The sequence below is a fragment of the Carettochelys insculpta genome, chromosome 18 (assembly GCF_033958435.1).
Source record: "Carettochelys insculpta isolate YL-2023 chromosome 18, ASM3395843v1, whole genome shotgun sequence".
NCBI classification, from domain to species: Eukaryota; Metazoa; Chordata; order Testudines; family Carettochelyidae; genus Carettochelys; species Carettochelys insculpta.
Window position 1 is genome coordinate 26,364,289 of NC_134154.1, and position 22,083 is coordinate 26,386,371.

Genomic DNA, 22,083 nt, shown 5'->3' on the forward strand with positions numbered 1-22,083 from the left:
CAACAGCTAAGATACACCAAGCAAAAACCAACTAAGTCTGCTGTGCGCCATGCTTTGTATATGATCTTCAGGGTGGTCTGATCCCCAAGGTTGGTGGAAGTGATGTATTTGAATTCAAGGTAACTGTGTTAGGCAAGAGAAGTATGTTTGAATGAAATGAATTATGGTCCCTGGTGAAATTTCCTGAATGACAGGTATTCACATCACAGAATTGCTCCCCAAAACTGTTAGCTGAGAAATTAAGAAATTAAAGAATAGAAAAGCCTTGGAGATTGAACTTCCCTGTCACATTTAGATCTTTGGGGCAAGTGTCTGGTATGTTGTCAGGTTAGTGCATGGTAGAAACTTGTTCTACGACAGCCTTAGTTTCACTTCTTTCTAGTCTCCAGAGCTGTCAGACTAGCTAGCACTTTCATTAGCTGCTGTATTTGCTTTTTTTTTAAAAAAAAATTGCGGTTTGTTTGTTTTATTTCAGTGGGAAGTTGGTTTCACCAAAATGGAAGAATTTTAAAGGCTTAAAACTTCAGTGGAGGGACAAAATTCGTCTCAACAATGCCATCTGGAGGGCGTGGTATATGCAGTGTAAGTTGCTTTTAGGTAAACATGATGGCGTGCAATCCCAAAGTGTTTGCATCTGCCCATTCAGGTAAGGGGCATCCTGGACAGGAGGTAAAACCACAAACCCCCTTGTGATGGAAACACCCAACTGGTTTGTTGGTGACCTAAATCTTGAACATACACCCGTGACCAAACCATCCCTGTGATGTTCAGCACTGCTTTGTGCAGTGCACCACTTGGATCCAGGTGTGGTCTGAAATGGCCTATTCCACAGTAGTGTGTTGCAGGGGGCCTTCTCGGAAGAGCCTTGTTAAAAGTGTTTCTTCAGGGTGGAGAAGGGATCCCTGAATAGCATCTGTGCACCCGACACTCAGGTTTTCATGTCTGTTTCAGACCTGGAGAAACGCAAGAACCCGGTGTGCCATTTTGTGACTCCACTAGATGGCTCTATTGATGTAGAGGAACATCGGCGGCCTGAAGTATGTAAAACTTGAACTGTAGGTTTGATAATCTTTGTGTGTCTTCTACAGGTTGCACCTCTCTGCTCCAGGGTCCTTGTGACCTGAGCATTCCCAAACCAGAGAGTTTTCTGGACCACGGGAGGTCAGTGTTCCACTTCTGGCCATCCCCCACTCTTGGGCTCCCCTCTGGGTCACCAGACCACTCCACCCACTCCTGGCTACTGGGCTCCACCCCCAGTCTGACAGAGCTCTAGGCTGCTGGTCCCCCTGCCGCCAGCCCATCTTGCAGATTCCCAGCCCAAGCCAGGGCTCCCAGGCTGCTGCCAGCTTGCCTGCTGCCACCCTAGCCCTGGTCAGGGATCCCAGCTGCAGCTCCCTGGTTGCCACAGGCTCCTCTGCCACTGGCTCAGCCCCACCTGGAGCTCCTGGCCACTTGACTCCCAGCTGGCACCCACTCCTGGCCTCTGGGGCTCTCTGGTCCACAAACATCCATGGTCTTTCTGGATCAGAGAGTTCTGCACTTCAGAAGTTCAGCCTGTAGTTCTTTTTAGTTGTGAAGGCTCTGTAATACTGCCGTGTTTATGTCCTTTCTATAGTGACAAATATCAACATGTATACTATATGGCTCCTGTTGAGTCAGATGTTATACATCCTGCTGTATTAGAACCAACAAGGTGTAGCCAAATGGTGACTTACAGCCACTGGAGTCCTACTGTGCAGCCCAAGGCTGCCCTCCTGTTTGACAAATCTAAGAGGTAGAGGTTTAGCCTGAGACCCAGGGACTCCAGCTCACCTGAGCCTGTTTTACTTTTTCCTCTCAAAGAGTCCATTTCAGGGGTCCGTTGTTGAAGTCAGTGGGAGGAGAGGGCAGAGCTTCCCTGTAGGACCAAAAGGAAAGAGTTTATGAAAGATTTTCATTTTTTTTCCATCTTATTCCAAACAAAGAAATTTCTCATCCTGTTGTGTAAACTATAATCACAAGTGGCTGAGGATAGGTCAGTACATTTTCCTTTTCTTTTATTGTATTTTATTATATGCAAACTGTTTACAGCCCTCTGACTCCTATCCTATCAGGCCCATGTCATTGCAAGTTTGGGGGTCTCAGCTACTGTGTAACCTTCGATTGGGCTCAAAATGTAGACCCCATTCCATTGACCCTACAAAGCAGAAGCAGGAGCAGAAATGGGCTGCACAAGCATGTGTGGAACTGTCCTAGTATCCAAAATTTTTGAAAAGCAGTTAGACCAATCTCTAGGTTGAGACACAATTCAGTCAGACGAAGTGGGGGTAAGTCTGTTTCAGCTCTTGTAAACTTGCTCTGTTGTCCGTAGTTTTGCGGTACTTGAAGCTTGTTAAAGTCCCATATTCTGATTTCACTGTTGTCATTGTTGTACAATACAAAAGGCTTGAAGTGTGAAGGTTCTCCCAGAGCTTTGTGAGCTGGCTTTTGTTGGTTTTTGTCTTTCCTTCACAGCTTTGTTGATAGTGGCTTACAGCCTTTTATTCTTCCACTCACTCCAGGGCTGTGTCTAAGACTAGAGGGTTTTGTAGACGGAAGTTTTGTGTTGGAAGATATCTTCTGACAAAACTTCTGTCGTCAGGTCACATCCAGACCGCCAAACCAGATCGAAAGAGTGAGCCACTCTATCGGCAAAACGGCCATCCAGCAGCACAGCAGACAGGGTTGTGCAGTATCCCTGAGGCCTTTTCTGTTGACAGAAGGCCCCCCAGAATGTCCAGACCAGCTTTTTGTGGACAGATCTCTGTTGACTACAGTGTTCTTCCTTGTGGAGAGTAGGGTATGGATGTTCTGCAGGTTTTGTCAACGTTTTGCTGACAAAAAACCCTCTACTTTAGATATAGACCAGGAGAGGAGGGGTTGGTTTTTTTGTTTTTACTTTCCAGTGAGTACATTTTTTTTCATAGTTGCAATGGTAAAGGGTAGGCCTATAGGATTTGTACCTCGGCTGATGAATTTTGCTTTCTCATGGCTGTGTTAACATACATACCATCTTAAATAAGTTTCTGAAACGCAACTTTTATTTTTCCCTTGTACTATATTGTCTTTGCAGATTGATTACAGATACAAATAGTGACATATTGGTGCAATATTGAACATCATCACTTTTTATTATATGTGCATAAGATTAAATGGATCAGTGGTTAAATTTGCTCTTCAGCAGCTAGATTTAAGCTCATTGTGCCTGCTGGGGTATGAGGTCAAACAGAACTAATGTGCTTACTATATGGCTTCAGTCTGCCTGAAAATGTTGTGTAGCTGTTTAACGTTTGTGTATATTTCCTGATGTAGTTTGTTTATTTTCAGGCCATTGCAACAGAAGGGAAGTATTGGAAACGAAGAATCGAAATAGTCATCAGGGAATATCACAAGTGGAGAACATACTTCAAGAAAAGGGTCTGTTATTTTGTACCTGTGGTAGTGTCTTGACTGGAATGATGGGTTTTTGATATAATAGCTGGACTTCTGGTATGAATTTTACTAGCATGCAAAAATGTTGGAAATTCAGTTATACCTGCATAAGCTGGGGGTCAGCTGATACTTAATAAGAATAAATTAATACACTAGCTCCAGTCCTGCAGTGCTTTATCCTTTGAATAGTCTTTCTTATGATTGAACTCATGAGGACTAGAAAATGACTTGCATGAGTAAGAACTAATCACACGAGTAGGGGGTTGCAGAATCAGGTCCTGTGGGAAATACAAGAGCTATTTTTTTAAAAAATATTTTCATTTGATCTCTGCAGTTACAGAAACACAAAGATGAAGACCTTTCAAGCTTGGTGCGGGTAAGTGACTTTTGCAGAGGCAGCATCAGTACCTCTGTTTATTGAAGGTGGGATAAATAGCAAAGGTGTATTAGCATGAAAGCTTGCGGTAATTAAAACCTAGAAGCATACATTTAGCTTTAGTGTTTATTGTGAAGAGTGGGCACCTTTTGACTTTGTATAAATTATATAATAGAGAGCAGTATAAGTTTCCTAGCTTAGGGGGAAGTCTTGGTCTAGAGTGTTGTGATGTCAGAAACGAGTGAGCAGGCAAGCTGGACCAGTCCACTTCTTTGCACTTGGTCACATGACAACTTGTTATGGAGTTATAACTGGCAGGATTGCCTGCCTTGAGGAATCAGGAAAGGATGTGTGTGCTACAAGTGGAAAAGAGCATAACAGAAGAAAACGAGTCCTTTTTCTGTACTATTGTAGGCAAGTAGTTTGGTAAGCATCTGAAAAAAGTCAGGTATTGAGATGTGTAACGGTATCTGTTCTTCAGAGACCTGGAACAAAACCTACTAGCGCTACGGAGCTTTCTTTGGGCAAAAACTGATCACCAAGAGAACATTTCTGAGCTTCTGTAACTAAATGTAAACCCAACCTGGATTCATTCTTGGTGATATGCCCAGAACAATTCCTTGGGTTCACAAACTAAACAGCAAATCTGGCTAATGTTCAGATATACCTCAGGAGGTAATGGTTCTGGATGGAAGCCTCACCTGTTTTAACTGAGTTTTCTTAGGTCTCATTCAACGCCCCTCCCGACCAAATCAGTGGAATTCTGAATGCAAAATCCCACATATATCCCCAAAAAATTAAAAAACATTGCCAAAGTTACCGTGGCTTTATGCTGTTCTGATCATCAGCTGGAGTGGGGAAGATGTTTTCCCCCAGAGTCTAATGTCGTGCAATGATATGATTCACAGAGGTTTTATGCTAACTTCTGAAACACCTTGTTTATGACATTGAGGGAGACAAGTACTGGATTAGACATATGAATGGGGTGCTCCACCACAAACAGAAATGGTATACTAGACTAGAGCAGACAAAGGTCTGTTTGGTATGTTTTTAAAAAATAAAAAAAGTCAGAGTGGATGAACTGTTTGGTCTGAAGTGGTGTGGAAGAAGGTGTAATATTAGTGTTGGCTGTTGCTCTGTTCCACGTGACTGAAGGCAGGAGGCTAGCAACTTGGTCTGATGTATTTTTATTGCTCCTATAGAATGTTCCTCTTTATTAAAATGTTAAAAAATAATAAGCTTTGTCTGTCTGATGCCATAATAACTGCATGTGATTGACAGCTTCCTATAAGCAGGCTTTTTCTTCTTATCCCTTTGGTAGGACGATGACCTGCTTCTCAGGCATCCGAGTAGGTATGGCAGAGACTCTTCAGTTCCCATGGAGGAAGAGTCTTTTCTGGATGCAGACTGGCTTATGTCTGAGTTCACAGACACCCTCTTCTCTACGCTTTCTTCACACCAGCTGATTGCCTGGCCAAATCCCAGAGAGATAGGTAGGTGTTTGTTTTTGGCTGTGGTGATTTTGCAAGGAGAGGAGAAGAGACTTAAGGCTTGTTACATCACTTCTCTTTCAGCCTTACTTCTTTGTTTTTCTGGTTGAGAAGGTGGCTACATCTTTCTCTTTTGGTGCATCTCCCTGGGCTGTTTATACTTGTATCAGTTTAACAGAAGTACAAAATGTAAAATTTTTTTTAAAATATCATACTATAAGGCATCAGAAATATCCTATTCATATATTCAGCCTAAATTTTCTTTCTTCAAGTGCTAGCTCATATCTATTCGAATTAGGTGTGCATGGCTCTGGCTTGCCTCATCAGTCCCATGAGACCATGCACCCGAAGCTCAATGCTAGGCATGCTCCTCAGGTGGCTCCTCCAGGCACAGCCTTCCTGTTTGGCCTCTCCGACTTCGCTCTGTGGCTCCATGGTGTCGGAGCCTACTGGCCTGGAACAGGAGTCTGCTGCTTCACAGTGGCTTCCTGCCCAGTGGTTGTTTTGGATGCCATAAGCATACCATGAATCGCAGGGTACCATGCCTTCTGCTCGATCACATATAACAGCTACCTCAAAAGCCCCTGAGGCTACTGCTAGCCACCCACCTCTAAACTCTCGTCCGCCTGAGGTGGCGTTATTCACCCCACCTCACCAACTGGAGGTGCTCCCCCCTTCTGCCCCATGTGAGAGTAGACGGCAAGAAGGAACTGAGTGGGATGCCAGGTTGACTGGGTCATATATAGGCTTTGCGCAGTTGCCGCTCCGAGGGGCTCCCCAGCTGACCCGATCGGTAGTTGCTAGGGAGAAGCTTTCCAACAGCCGTGCACACGTGCGCACACCTACCTTGAGCTACAAGCATAAAAGGAAGCAAGAAGGCTTTTTACAAATACATTGGTAGCAAGAGGAAGACTAAGGACAGGGTAGGGCCATTGGTCAGTGAGGAGGGAGGAACAGTAACAGGGAATTTGGAAATGGCAGAGATGTTTAATGATTTCTTTGTTTCGGTCTTCACTGAGAAATTGGAAGGAATGCCTGACGTAGAGAATGCTAATGGAAAAGGGGTAGGCTTAGAAGTTGAAATAAGAAAAGAACAAATTCAAATTTACTTAGAAAAATTAGATGTCTGCAAATCACCAGGGCCTGATGAAGTGCATCCTAGAATCCTCAAGGAGCTGATAGAAGAGGTATCTGAGCCTTTAGCAATCATTTTTGGTAAATCGTGGGAGACGGGAGAGATTCCAGAAGACTGGAAAAGGGGAAATATAGTACCCATTTATAAAAAGGGGAACAAGAATAACCCGGGAAACTACAAGCCAGTCAGCTTAACTTCTGTGCCAGGAAAGATAATGGAGCAGGTAATTAAAGAAATCATCTGCAAGCATTTGGAAGGTGGTAAGGTGCTAGGGAACAGCCAGCCTGGTTTTGTTAAAAACAGATCATGTCAAACCAATCTGATAGCTTTCTTTGATAGAATAACAAGTCTTGTGGATAAGGGAGAAGCGGTGGATGTGGTATACCTAGACTTCAGTAAAGCATTTGACACGGTCTCGCATAATATACTTATCAATAAACTATGCAAATACAACTTAGATGGGGCTACTATAAGGTGGATGAACAACTGGCTGGATAACCGTACCCAGAGAGTAGTTATTAATGGTTTTCAATCTGGCTGGAAAAGTATAACTAGTGGGGTTCCGCAGGGGTCTGTTTTGGGACCGGTTCTGTTCAATATCTTCATTAACAATTTAGATATTGACATAGAAAGTACACTTATAAAGTTTGCAGATGATACCAAGCTGGGAGGGGTTGCAACTTCTTTGGAGGATAGCGTCATAATTCAAAAGGATCTGGATAAACTGAAGAAATGGGCTGAGGTAAACAGGATGAAGTTTAATAAGGACAAATGCAAAGTGCTCCACTTAGGAAGAAACAATCAGTGTCACACATACAGAATGAGAAAGGACTGCCTAGGAATGAGTACAGCAGAAAGGGATCTGGGGGTTATAGTGGACCACAAGCTAAATATGAGTCAACAGTGTGATGCTGTTGCGAAAAAGGCAAACATGATTCTAGGATGCATTAACAGGTGTGTTGTGAACAAGAAACGAGAAGTCATTCTCCCGCTCTACTCTGCGCTGGTTAGGCCTCAGCTGGAGTATTGTGTCCAGTTCTGGGCACCGCAGTTCAGGAAGGATGTGGAGAAATTGGAGAGGGTCAAGAGGAGAGCAACAAGAATGATCAAAGGTCTAGAGAACATGACCTATGAAGAAAGGCTGAAAGAATTGGGCTTGTTTAGTGTGGAAAAGAGAAGATTGACAGGGGACATTATAGCAGTTTTCAGGTATTTAAAAGGGTGTCATAAGGCAGAGGGAGGGAACTTGTTCTTCCTTGCCTCTGAGGATAGAACAAGAGGCAATGGACTGAAATTGCAGCAGGGGAGGTTCAGGTTGGACATTAGGAAAAAGTTCCTAACTGTCAGGGTGATCAAACACTGGAACAGATTGCCAAGGGAGGTGGTAGAATCTCCATCACTGGAGCTATTTAAGAAGAGGTTAGATAGATGGCTTTCAGGGATGGTCTAGAAAGTGCTTGGTCCTGCCATGAGGGCAGGGGGCTGGACTCGATGGCCTCTCAAGGTCCCTTCCAGTCCCACTCTTCTATGATTCTATGAGCAACGCATCTCAAAGAATACCAATTACAAAAGTGAGTAACCATTTTTTACCTTTATCTCGGTACACCTTTTGGTAATAATAAATCTACTCAGGGCATGCACTAGAAAGCATTGCTGCTTATGAGGCTATTATAATTGACATCAAATCTTACTTTCCTTTGGTAATGTAACAATTATTAATTTAGATAGACTATAAACTTGCAGAAAGTCACAGTCCCTATAAAAGCCAATCCAAATAAGTGTCGTTCTATCAACATGCAACTTTGAGAGTTTGGAATCTTCAAAAAAAAAATCCTTCTTTCTTTTAATTAGATGAATGTTCCTCTTTCCAGCAGAACTCCGCTCGGATTCGTGTAGCTAAAACTCAGAGTTGCACTCTGTGGAACCTAATCCCTGAACTGCCTCAGTAGGAGTTCTGTGTGCAGAGTACTTTTAAAACCCTGAGGTTTCTGTTCAGTTCCAGCAAAGTGCCGATCTTTGTTTGAGTGACCCATATCTACAGTGTCATAAACTGAAGTGGCATGTTTGCTGCAAAATTAATCTCTCTCTCTTTGTTTTTCCAGCACACTTAGGAAATGCTGACATGATTCAGCCAAGACTTAGCCCTCTCCATCCAAATCTGGATATCATGGATAGTTTTGAACCTTTTCAGGGTAAGAATAAGGGGAAAAATGAGTTGACTGCATTTGTAGTATTATAGTACCAATTTCTGCAATAGTGATAATGGGTCAAACTGCAAAATAAACTGCAAAATCTATTTATCGTCTGGAGCCAAAGCTAAAAAACATTTGAAATGAATTTAAAAAAAGAGAGAAAAAATGTTGATAAAGCCTTTTAATTTTGCAAAACCAGTTTTTTGCACGACTGGGCTTTAAAAAGCACTTGTAAGAAGGAGTCTGTGTGTCCTAAGAATCAGATCTGGAAGAGTACAGCTTTCAGAGAAGTGGCTTTTGAATCTTTACCCATTGATAATATTGGGAGAACATTGGGTGTCAGAAGAGTATCTTATAGGAGAATAATTCATAAGCTATGTCTACACTACAGCATAAATTCGAATGTAAGGCACTTAGCTCGATTTTAAATTGTGACTGTTCATACATCAAATACCATTATTTTGAAGTTAGGGGGTGCTACGACCCATATTCTTACTCTAACAATGGAAGTGGGATTAACAGGCAGTTCAAATGTAGGCATTTGGATTAATGGTGGTATGGCAACAGCTTCCTTTTAAACCGGTTTTATTGTCCTCCAGAGGAGTTCCACTTGTATCCCACAATGCCCCACAGTTGTCTGTTCTGTTTGGTTGCATCTCTGGTGCTCTCCAGGTGCACAGGAAGTAAGGTAACAGGAAGCCCACGAATTTTAAGATTTTGGGGCTGGCTGTCGCTGTGGGGTGCTGGGGGAGGCTCCCTCAGCCTAGCAGCCAAGATTTTTGGGGGCTGGCTGTCACTGGGGGAAGACTCCCCCCACTTCCTTGCACCCCCACAGCAAATGGGTTGTCTGTTGCTTGGGAGAAGTCTCCTTCTGAAAAAATAGCCATTTGCTTTCCATAGGAGGGAATAAGGGCAATGCAATGTGTGAAGATGACATCACACACCCACAACCACTTATGGGGCATTTTTTTTCCCATACTGCACCAGAGAAAAAACCCAATATGCTACAGGGCTGAATGAACTGTGGGAAAGGTTCCCGTAATGCACTTCTGCAACAGTCAATATTTGGTGATTTATTGTGGCAGCACTAACTCGATTTTGTGAGGAGATAACGTTATGCTTATAAGAGACAAACAGGATCTTTTTGAAGGGAAAAGGCAATATGCCACGTTTATTGAGAAAACAGTAGATACGCAGTTAGCATGTGCTTTATGAAGACACACACACATCCTGCAGATGGTGCATAGTTATCGCTCCATGGTGGCTCAAGTCAGTCTTAGTGGCCAAGCAAGGCTCACTGAGTCAGGAATTGGGGTTCCCAGAGTCCCATGGCAAGAGCTTCCCTTCTTCTACAGTGAAGTTCCCATTTGGGTTTATGGGTTTTGCAGTGTCATGCTGCAATCCACCGTTAGAAGGTATTAATGTGTTTTTCAGAGAGAGAGCCATGTTAGTCTATATACTATCAAAACAAAAAAGCAGTCCAGTAGCACTTTAAAGATTAACACAATAATTTATTAGGTGGTGAGCTTTTGTGGGATAGACCCGCTTCTTCAGATCATAGCCATACCAGAACAGAATATTGAGTCTGTTAAATATTAAATACTAAATATCGAGTGTGTTCTGGTATGGCTATGGTCTGAAGAAGTGGGTCTATCTCGTGAAAGCTCACCACCTAGTAAATTATTTTGTTTGTCTTTAAAGTGCTACTGGACTGCTTTTCCGTTTTGATTGTGTTTTTCAGTTATCCTTTGATGGTCATTGTCAGGCTGCCCATCCTTGTCTCTCGCTCTTTGGTGGGGGGAGAATCTCTGCCTATCTCCAGGGTTTGTCAATGCTGCTCATGCAATTCAGCGTCAAGACACAATGCATTTTTCCTGTTGTCTTCAAAGTTGCCACTTCTTGATCACCTGGACATTTGAGATGGCTTGCACTCACACACATCCTTCACTCAGACCAAACAATTGTACAGAGTTTCAGACGAGCAGTAATTACTCAAAGACACAATGTAGTTTGTGATACAGACAAGGGAGACAACTTGGGAACAAGGCCTTACAGTAAACAGTAAACATTTTCTAAATAAGAGAGAGAGAGAGAAATAGAAGCTCAAGTCATTATACATGAAATTATACATTATACTTAGTCTTATAACAAATACTAACAATAATATACAGTTTTGCTACAGTGAGGATAATCAAATTCAAATTAATAAAACCCAGCTTTACAAAATCAATTTTAATAAAACAAAGTAAAATCAAATTTATCTCTTAGTGTAGACTTAGCCTAATTCATTATCATCATCAATAACTGTGGGCTCAGCGCCCATTGGTGTCTGATACGCCTCTCACTATTTCCTTCCAGTAGCCTAATTGGTGTCTCCCTAATCCTCATATCCCCATTGTTCACATATGCACTCTGTTTTCCCATTTCCTAGTAACAATTCAATAGCCAAATGCAAAGTCTCATGTTACAGAGACGTCCATTTTTTTTTGATGATTTTATCTGGAACAGTTACTGGAACACTGAAGAATTATACAGGATGTTGTTTAAATGTTTTGTTGAAATTTTTCAGATAAGGTAAAATTCACAAGTGTATAAAAGCCTTGTCACTTAACTAAGCTATGAAAATAGAGTTTAAATGGGACTCAAAGGCAGTGCCTACACTTACTAAAACTTCAAAATGGCATGCTAATGGCCACATCGAAGAATACTAATTCTGATACATATTCAGCGCCTCATTAGAATGCCACCCATTACTCGTCTATATGGGGGTCCTCAGTTGATAGGAATAAGAGGATTCTGATGTTGATGGGATCTTTTCAAAAAGGACCCCTGTGTAGACAAGCCGTGGGCGAGTGAACCACGGCACTTTCGAAGCACCACAGCTGACAGCCTGCTAATGAGGTGCTGAATATGCATTTCAGTGCCTCATTAGTATTCTTTGATTTGGCCATTAGCATGGCCATTTTGATGTTTTTAGTAAGTGCAGACGTAGCCACGTGGTGTCTGGGCCTTGTGCTGGTCCTCTACATGGGGCTGAATTTCACTCTCAGCTATTAAATTTGTGTGCCATTTTACAGGCATAGCTGAATAATCCCCTGTCCAAAGAGTTGATAAATTTCAATAAGACAGGATTTCTAAATAAGCAAAGTACATTTTGTGATAATGAAATTTCCTTGTTTTTTAATTATTTATTCATTTAATTGTTAATTCTCATTGTGTCTCCCATTACCTAGTGCTGTGTAGCAGCGTTCTACCATTTAATGTTTGTTTTCATATCCTTTCAGATCTGTTCTCATCCAGTCATTCTGGCAACTTGTTCACTTCTCTCCCTGCTGCCAATTCTGCCATGACAGATACCTGCAGCCATTCTTCCCAGGTAAAAGAGGTTTTATATATTGAAAATTGCCAGAGCTCAAATTTAAAATATTATACAAACCTTCATGTACTAAATATACGGCATCAGGCAAACTCATGTAATTAGAATTAAATAAACACGATACTTGTTTAATACAATATATTTTCCTCTGATTTACCAATAAAAGAAGAATTACAATTACCTAGAAGTAAAAATAGCTGTTACATGTACTGTAATTGCACTGTTGTAACTTAGATGCTTTTGTCCTCCACCTTGTCAGGTTCAGAAAATAATTATCTTTGTCCTGTAAAATATTAGTTTTTGAGGAACAGCCTTTGCATTATACAGTGACAGTGTTTTGTGTGTCAAGGTAAATAATGCAGTGCCTGTGTGGAGCTGGGCCTTTCTGTAAAGAATCATATGTGTTAAGAGGGAGTGTGGACTAGCACATAAAATGGAGAACTGGGAGATTTAACTGCAGGGTTCTGTTTCCAACTGTATCTTTAACTAGCTGTGGGACCTGAGCCCCATCACTGTGTACCTCAGTTTTCTCATCTGTAAAACAAGGGTATTGGTGATTGCCTCCGTCTGAAGTGCTGTAGATCTCAAAGGCCTTGAAGAGTTTTACTTACATATACTTAAAAAAAGTCAAGGAAAAATGAGCAAAACTAGAGATAGTTGCAGTTGTTCAGTTCTTGATGTAGAAGGGGTTGGCTTAGCATAACCAGGAATGATTCAGATCTAAGCCTCATTCTCCCCTTTCACAATTGGGCATAAGGAAAAGTTCAGGTAAAAGTTTCTGGTGCTGGCCCATTTCCAATGTCAAGCATTAATGTGTACCATTTTCTTTTTCCTCCCAGACTTCTGTCCTACCCTCGGATACTTTACCCAGCGCACTCCCGACAGTGAACCTCAATGAAGGACTGATTGCCTCGTCCATACCTGCTCCTGTCATTCCTGATGTTGCTGCTAGCCAATGTTCCAGCATTAGAAGTGGGGGCTCTTTCATCCAGCCATCAGACTTCAATTCCGGTTCATCTCTCAGTGGCCAGCAGTCATTTCTTCCAGCGTTCCCAGCTCCAATGTCCCTGTTGCAGTCCACGGCCCCACCACAGCAAACTGCTTTGCCTTCCATGCCTCTGAATGCCAGCTTGAATTCCCAGCAGTCTGCTTTTACTGCTCCAGAAACCCAAAAGTTTGGCCCCTCCAAATCTTCTGTTGTCACCCACACAGCTTCTGCAACCCTGACCCACAACGCTTCTGCCACCACCTTTAGCCAGAGCCACAACCTCATCCTGGCAACGCAGCAGCCAGGGGGAGGAGTGCCTTGCAACCTGACTCTCCAGCCTGCCGTGGTGCAGGGGCATCCCCGGCCTCAGATACAGCCCCACCTGACATTTGCACTCCCTAAAGCTGTTGGTCTCACGAATGCTGGGATAAGGCCCAAACAGCCACCAAAAATAGTGCCTGCTCCAAAGCCTGAAACGGTGTCCTTGGTATTAAAAAATGCCTTCTTCACCCCAGGTGAGAGTCACGGGGGCTCCTCCTTGTTCTGCCAGGAGGGAGTAACATGAAGGAGGGGTACGGTTGTTGTTATCCTTACCAAAAATATGCTAATCTGCTGCACCCCAGTTGTCGCTGATGGTACCTGGATATCTCAGTGGTGAGGAGATTTATTGTTACTAAAGGTTGAACCTCTCGTTCAGCATCCTCAGGACCTGACCGGTACTGAACAATAAAATTTGGTGGACCACAAGAGATCAATATTGCCTTGCACATTACCAACATGTCCACTGCTTACTGGGCTCTTAGAACAGCCACAGAGAGGTAGCTGCGTTAGTCTGTATCTTCACAAAACAAACCAGCAGTCATTTAGCACTTGAATGACTAACAAAATAATTTATTCAGTGATGAGCTTTCGTGAGGCAGATCCACTTCTTCAGATCCAGAAAACAGGCTCATTGGAGTGTGCAACAACATGCAGCAATAAAAGTCTCTGGTGGTGGGAAGCTGCTAGGGCCTTTCTTCTCTGCCTCTCCCTCACCAGAGCCTTTCCCTGCTGCCAGAGTCTTTCACTAAAAAGGTAGATGTGGGAAGCATTGCTTGGGTGTGCAGAGAGCCAAGCGGAGTATGTACCCACAGGTTCTGGATATCCTGCTAAATTCACCTAAGCAGTGCCTCACTGTCTACACAGGTATTTATATCTGGGATAGCTGGGCGTAATGTGTAGACTGTGAGGCACTGCCCTATGAATGCTAATGCTTGTGAGCAGGGCTGGCGTAGTGGGGAAGAAGACATTTCAGTGATCTGAGGCCCTAAGAAATAATGTTTCAGGATTTCTGCCCTTTGGCCTCATACTGCTAACTTGGGGCTCTCAGAGATTTAGTTGAGCATTGTCTATTTTCAGGACAATGTTACGCTTTCAAGGTAGAAGATGCTAGAGACCCCTCAGGATCTGATCTTGTTTCAAACACAGTCTCTGAGATGTCCCCATGGATATGTCTGCACTACAGAGTTATTCCAGAATAGCTTATTCTGGAGTTATTTCACAATAGTGCATCCACGTTATAGTCTCCATGATAACACAGTACAGGCACATTTAATTCTTGGGATGATTATAGGCTGCTTTTACCTGGTTGAAGGCCAAGTGACTTCAATCATCCAAAATGGGCTAGACTGTAGGAGTTCTCTACCTTTTTCTTTCTGAGGTCCACTCAGTGTGCTTTAAAACTTCCTTGGCTCACCTGTGCCCTACAAACTGGTTTGCTGCATATCAAAAATAGGGACGGTATTAGGAGGTAGCCGGCAGGACAGTTTCTCAAGGCGCCCTGCCATGGAGGTCCTTATTATGCTACCTTGCACTTTAGTTTCAGCCCTCAGTGGCAGGGCTCAGGACCTCAGGCTTCAGCCCCATGAATTAGGGCTTTAGCTTTCTGTCATGGCCACCAGCAAGTCTAATGCTGGTCCTGCTTGACAAACCTTTCTGAAACCTGCTTGAGACTTCCCAGTGGGCCCCAGATCTCTTGTTGAAAACCATTGCAATAGCCAGTCCCCCAGAAATACACAGCCTAAAAGATTTTCGTGAAATGGAATTGACTGAAGAGCAAAAAAGTTTGTGTATCTGCCTGCCATGGGCAAGAGACTGTGGCAGCCCACCAGAAACCCTCCTTAACATTCTCAAGACTGCTGCCTTCCAAACCTTCACACAAAGATGTCACTTGAATAGTTTGGTTCATGGTGAATAGCATGAATTTTAAAGCAAGACGCCATGGGTCTTAAACACCCAAGAAATTCACCGCTGACCTAGTGAAATTTATTCTAGGCCTTTTCTCAGTAAGAGGCTATCTCTGTCTTCATACGCTGGGCTAAGGTGCAAACCTGTAACCCATGGGATTTGCCCCTCTGGCAGGACAATTAAAGGCTTCATTGTTAATGAGCTTGGCCTCAATTCTGTCTCTAAATTAGGTTGCACTGGTCACAGCCTCAAGGTGCACTTACATCAGGTATAAAACCCACATGATTTAAAACACTTGATCCATAGGCATCTCAAAAATCCACACGCTGATGTATCTGAAGTTCTTATAAGCCTTTTTTGTATCCAGAGCCATGTAGCAGTGACTGTCTGCATTACAGCTTGATCTTTGAGAGAACTTGGACATATGATGTGGCAAAGGTATACAGAAGATACCTGTTGGGTCCCATTTAGTCCATTCTCACAATCAATAGTAGTTTGCTCCCTGCATAATATTCTCCAGATCTTTTGTGTCACTAACTATTCTAACTTGAGTTGTATTCTTCAGCTGCCTTTCAGGGACAGTCCAGAGCTGTGATTGTAACCCCAGTGCCTTTAAAAAGAGAGGGGATGTTGACTCCAGCCATTTCTCCGCCTAGTGTTGTAATTGCACCAGCTGGAATTGTCAGGGTAAGGAAAAGAAAAAGAAAATTGGATTGGATTGGATTGGATTGTGCATCTTGTTAGAGTGTTAAAGTGTGGTAATGCTCCAAGAATGACTAGGTATTACTCAAGAGATCTGTTGGTATACTCTGAGTTGTCAGTTTTTGATGTATCTGCATTATGTAGCTGCTAGCCCTATATAATCTGCACAGCTTTGGGAGTTTCTTCTGTGGCTTACATGTCGGCAGACTTCATGACAGGCACAGGTTACAAAGGTTTCTTAACTCATGGATTCTCAGTCAAGATGGGGCCATCAAGATCCTCTCATCTGACCTTCTGCACGTTGCAAGCTACAGAGCCTCATCAGTCCATCCCTACGATAGGTTCATAACTGATAATGATGGAAGAGCCAGAAAGAATCCAGCTTGAATTTCCAATTGCAAGTTCAAAGGTTTATTTTGGCTATTGTTTGTCCAATTGCATATTAGAGACAAAGTTTCAATATACCTGAGTATAACAGGAAATTGCTTTTCCACTGCTGCTAACATAGACTAATGTTACATTGAATTATGGAAAAAAAAAGTGGGATTCTTACCAGAAGTCTGATTTTTGTGCCTGATGGTCCATAATATATTAGTGTGGGGAGTTCCTGCCACCAGATGCACTAAATTAACATTATAAATAGCCATTGAAAGGTAATGTACTAGAATTTATCCTTTTCTTTTCCATAACATACCTGTGCTGTTTCTAGGCTCCTGGGGTGACGGAATTCCATAACAACATTCTGGTTGGTCAGCCACAGCAAGTTCCAAGTAACCAGCAAGCCCAGTCCCCTGTCCCACATCTCTTCTCTCATAGTGCAGTCCAAGAGGTGAAAGGAGAGCAAATCCCTTCCCACAGTACCTGTTCACAAGTTCCTTCACCTACACCTAGTAAGTTAAAGAGATCCAAATTCTCTGACTCCCCATGTACATCCATCTTTAAGGGAGATGTAAAACACACATAGGCCAGCTGTGGTTATTACGTATCCTGGGGAATTTTTTGTCAAAATAGCTTTTGATCCCCCATTCCCTGCCCCAGGGGTTCTCCAACTTCATTGCACAGCAACCCCCTTCAGACAGCAAAGTTGCTACATGGCCCTAGATAAGGACTGGAGACCAAGCCCTGCCACCCCAGGTGGAAGGAGAGGGGGCCGCAGACCAAGCCCTGCTGCCTTGGGTTGGGGGATGGAGTTCAGGCTTCAGGTTCAGCCCTGGATCCCAGCAAGTCTAATTACACTGGGGTCCTGACATACGTTTTGAGATCCACTGCCCTACCCTTTCAGTTGTCTCTAATAGTCTTCAGTTCTTGCTATAGGCTTTTGGTTAGCGTCTCTACACGGATAAGCTGCAGCAGTCCACCCCAGAAATAATAGCATTTCAGTACTTCATAAAATGCTATAGACATCTATCATTTAATATAATAAATATAATTCTAGTGCTTCGCACCACTTCCACAACAGCTTTCATTAGAGGTTGTCTATACAACAGTCTAGCCTCACAACTTATCAAGGGTTCCCTGCACTATCTTGGCCTCTTCCTTTAGTGCACGACTTCTGAGGAACATGTCCATTTCCAAGGGACAGTAAGAAATAATTAGTAAATCTAAATGTTTTGCTTTCTGCTTAGGAACCTGGAGGGCCGGAGTGCATGTAGGCCAAAGTAGAATCGTCAGTTTAGATCTTAGACACCCTAATACACGTTTGCCTGAAGTGGAGAGAACTAAGGATGCATTTAGCCATTGCTTGTCAAATATTTGGATTTCCCACCTGATCATCCCACTAGAACCTACATATTATAACACTGGGGCTACGTCTACACGTGCACCCAACTTCGAAATAGCTTATTTCGATGTTGGGACATCGAAATAGAATAACGTCTACACGTCCTCCAGGGCTGGCAACGTCGATGTTCAACTTCGACGTTGCTCAGCCCAACATCGAAATAGGCACAGCGAGGGAACGTCTACACGGCAAAGTAGCACACATCGAAATAAGGGAGCCAGGCACAGCTGCAGACAGGGTCACGGGGCGGACTCAACAGCAAGTCGCTCCCTTAAAGGGCCCCTCCCAGACACACTTTCATTAAACAGTGCAAGATACACAGAGCCAACAACTAGTTGCAGACCCTGTATATGCAGCACGGACCCCCAGCTGCAGCAGCAGCAGCCAGAAGCCCTGGGCTAAGGGCTGCTGCCCACGGTGACCACAGAGCCCCGCAAGGGCTGGAGAGAGAGTATCTCTCAACCCCCCAGCTGATGGCCGCCATGGAGGACCCCGCTATTTCGATGTTGCGGGACGCGGATCGTCTACACGTCCCTACTTCGATGTTGAACGTCGAAGTAGGGCGCTATTCCCATCCCCTCATGGGGTTAGCGACTTCGACGTCTCGCCGCCTAACGTCGATTTCAACTTCGAAATAGCGCCCAACACGTGTAGACGTGACGGGCGCTGTTTCGAAGTTACTGCCACTACTTCGAAGTAGCGTGCACGTGTAGACGCAGCCTGGATGTTCTAGAAGTGCAGTCAGTGGCTAGATTAAGTGATCTAGGTAGAAACTGCTGCTCAAATGTTTAGTTTGTTATAGAGAGTTATTTTTTTAATGATCTGATATTTCTTTTTTGAAGGCCGAGATTGTCAGAATTCAGGACATGCCTCTCCCTGTCCCTCTGAGCAAAGCCCCAGTCCTCAGTCTCCACAAAATAGTTGCTCAGGAAAATCCACAACTGACCCTCAGATGGTTGCATTTAAGGTACATGTTCCGTCCTGTGAGTTTTTCTTCCTTATTTGTCTCTGTAGCGTATTACTTTCCTGATTTAGACTTTATGGACTGAACTGTGAGTCACTTGGCAAATGAGATGGCATGTGTAGTTGCAGCTTAGCTTGTATTACGTTTGTGTTGCTGCATTTCACTCGAAACATTTCATTATGCCTTCTGGCTTTGTGGTGGTACTGATCTTGCCCTGCTCAGCAGTGATTTGTTATCCAGTGTGTACAACGAGGTGGTATTTATTTCTCCTCATCAGCCATGAGTTATTTGATACTGTAGCTCATGTAACCCTTACAAGAGATTTAGTTTTAACTGGTAGATCTGTATTCATCTGGTTTTACCCTGAGACTTCTAAGCCATTTTAGTTTCTCTGTGCATTTGTGTCTTTCATCCAGATTATTGCTGTTTTGTTGAGAGCTGTTTTGACTTCTCAGTTTTGGAGGCTCTTGATCTTCAGTGCTGTTTGTTGAGGTGGTTTCACCTGCGTCTGATACTTTCTGGTAGTTCCTGGTAGTTGCACTGTTTGGTCCTTTCACAGAGTCTGAAGAAAGTGCAAAGACTGAGTAGTCTGATGTGCAACAAACTTTAATCATAATGAAAAAGCAGGCAAATTTCGTGGTAATGGAACTCCTGCTGGCTTCCTCTCTGTCAGATCTCTCCTTTTACCAACACCATGATACATACCATGCCTTGATGGCCTGGCTAAAATTATGTTTGGGTAATTTTAGATCCAGAGTCTCTCATATTCCTTTCAAAAATTCATTTTGGTGTGGTGTCTTCACCACTCTTCCTGAGTAGAAAGTGGTAGCTCTGTATGTTGTTAAAGAGCTGCTACCACAGAACGGTGGCTGTAAGTCACTTGGGGAAATATTTCTTACTATAGTAATTATTCTCTATGTATAGTGGAGGGTGTTCTTCCCCACATAAAGTCATTTGTAGATGGAGTTTCACTGCAACTGAATAGAGTTAGCCTAATCACAAAAAGATCCTCTACTACAGAAACCTTTCTTTGCTCCTGCTAGAGAGCAGATATTTCCAAGCTGACCCATTTCCCTTTACTCCTTGCAGTAACTATAGCATGAACTGGAGTTAGGAATTTTTCTTAGCCTTCAATCCATCCATCCATGGAGCAGTGGCATCTTCTCATCCTCCTTGGCTCTCCTTCAAACGATGGAGCCAACCTGTAGCTGGTAGGATAGCTGCTGCACTCCAAAAAGATTTACACAATGAAAGCCTATTGAAATTCACTGAAATCCCTCAGCTGCACAAGGTGTATCATTTATAGTCAAGTGTGCTGTAAAGGCTGTGTTCACACAATGGTTTCTAACCTTGATTGAGTAAACAGCATCACAGTCACCATAACCAGTTACAGTTGCCCAGTTCAGTTTGTGCTGACAGCTGTTTTTCTGCTGTCACTATAGTTTTGTGCTGCTATATCTACTCTATCTAACACGTCAGCAGAGGATAGAATTTTTTGGCAGGCATGCACATGGAGTGCTAGGAGAAGCATAAATCCTTAAGGATATCTTTCCATACAGAGCTGGAGGGATAGAAGAATGGCCATGCCATACACGTGGCTAGGGGTTCCAAAGAGAATCCACTGACCCAGTTACTGAAGAGAGCCATCTGCCAGCCTAGCTCTGGAATGGCAAAATACTGAGCTGCTGTCGTGGTTGCTAGAAGAGTCCTAACTGTGTGCTATAATGACATATACATCTATATGAGTAACCTTACAAGCTCCATTCAGAGTTGTAGTGTGGCTTTACTTTAGCATGAGAACCACTATAGAAATCCCAGTTGTTAAATCAGACTGCTACAGGTCTTGGGTATGTTTCTCAGACTAATTAGCCTTTGTAGATTTTTTTTTTCCCCTTAATTATACAAAAACCACAACAGACCCTAGAAGCTATTGACTCTGTTTCTTTGGTGGTAGGCAGCCACTAGATGAAGTGGTGTCTTTTGAGAAAATAAAGCTACAGTGCATCAGATTTATAGCCATTTTGTCATAAATATTGGTGACTCTGAATGCTCTGTATTTGAAATGTTTGAAGTCCCAGTATGTTGGTAAGCAGGCAAAGGATCAGTGATTGTTACAGGCTGTTAGATGTTTGCCCGGATTTAGCCTTCCATTATTTTTTGAAACGATGTTTTTCTCAGAACTAAAGGTGATGATCTTGCTGAGCAAAACTACTTAGATTACACGACAGTAACCTGTCTAGTGGGTAACGCACTGGATTGTGAGTCGGGAAAACTAGGTTCTATTTCAGAATCTGCTGCTAATGTGTTGTGTGATATAGGCATCTGCATTACCTTGTTGTTCCTCATTTTTCTCTTCTATAAAAGGAGGTCAATGACAGTTTCCCACCTTCTGTAAAGCACAGTGAAAAGCACCAGGAAAGTGCTAAATCTGATCAGTCCTTTTTCAAGGTTCTAATGGGAAAAAAAAATCTGATGGGCTTAGAGATGTGTGCCAGCACTTACTCCTAGCAGTGATCTAAACCATTTGTACGTGCCAAAGGTTGCATCTCAAATGTTAAGGCCCTGTTGTGGGTTCCTTTCATGCTTATAAAGTCCACTGACTTCAGTGGTCATTTTTGTTGCTTTAGGAGCTGTGAGTCAGGCCCATAGTTCGCAGGTAATTTAGAGGTCTAAGGATGAAAAGAGACAGTGTCAGAATTTTAGGGGTTTTTGTTTGTTTGTTTGTTTTTTGTTTTTTAAATCATGAAATTTAAAACGAACAGAAGCGTTTGTAAACCTAAGAGGAATACCTTATTAAACAGGTTTTAGATTGCATTTAGTATACTGTGCACTTCTGAAGGTGTTGAAATTGCCATGTGCAAGTAATTAGTATCGCTGTACTATTTTGCAGCAATAGGAAAGCTGTGACTACCTTGGTAATTTTAATTCAGCAAAAGCTAAAACTGGATAGATTTTAATAGCAAAAATGGCCATGGGGCAGTGGTGGAGAAACCAGCATTGACTGAGGAGTTAATATTATTTGTTTATGCAGAATCGAAGGATGAAGCATATTTCAGCTGAACAAAAGAGAAGATTTAATATCAAGATTGGTTTTAGCACCCTGAACAGTTTGGTATCTGCTAACTCTAAGTCAGTAAGTTGTCCACGAGTGCTGTGCAATTTTAACCTGGCAAGAATCTCAATATGAAGTTTTAGAAACCATCACTCATTCTGAAAAGTGTTTCTAATAAACCTGAAAATTGCTTATTTTGATGGAGAATTGAGATACAAATCAAAGTGAAATTAGTTGATGCATCTGTGCCATATGAGTTTAGGGGAAGGTTCCCAGGCTGGATAGAGGAAAACTTATTGCTACTGGCCGGGAAGCGGAGTGCATGTCCACTCTTGTTCTTTTATCTGTACCA

General features: G+C 42.9%; 1 protein-coding gene across 1 annotated transcript in view; it reads left to right on the top strand.

Annotated features, from left to right (window-relative positions):
• Positions 1-22,083, top strand: part of MLXIP (MLX interacting protein) — a 72,807-nt gene that overhangs the window by 35,137 nt on the left and 15,587 nt on the right. Inside the window, exons 2-13 of the mRNA XM_075012364.1 lie at positions 476-582; positions 952-1,037; positions 3,346-3,435; positions 3,785-3,826; positions 5,148-5,319; positions 8,554-8,643; positions 11,928-12,019; positions 12,859-13,522; positions 15,799-15,920; positions 16,645-16,825; positions 18,558-18,682; positions 21,711-21,812. Of these exons, the coding sequence (XP_074868465.1) occupies positions 476-582; positions 952-1,037; positions 3,346-3,435; positions 3,785-3,826; positions 5,148-5,319; positions 8,554-8,643; positions 11,928-12,019; positions 12,859-13,522; positions 15,799-15,920; positions 16,645-16,825; positions 18,558-18,682; positions 21,711-21,812 (1,873 nt within the window). The remainder of the gene's footprint in view (positions 1-475; positions 583-951; positions 1,038-3,345; positions 3,436-3,784; positions 3,827-5,147; positions 5,320-8,553; positions 8,644-11,927; positions 12,020-12,858; positions 13,523-15,798; positions 15,921-16,644; positions 16,826-18,557; positions 18,683-21,710; positions 21,813-22,083) is intronic.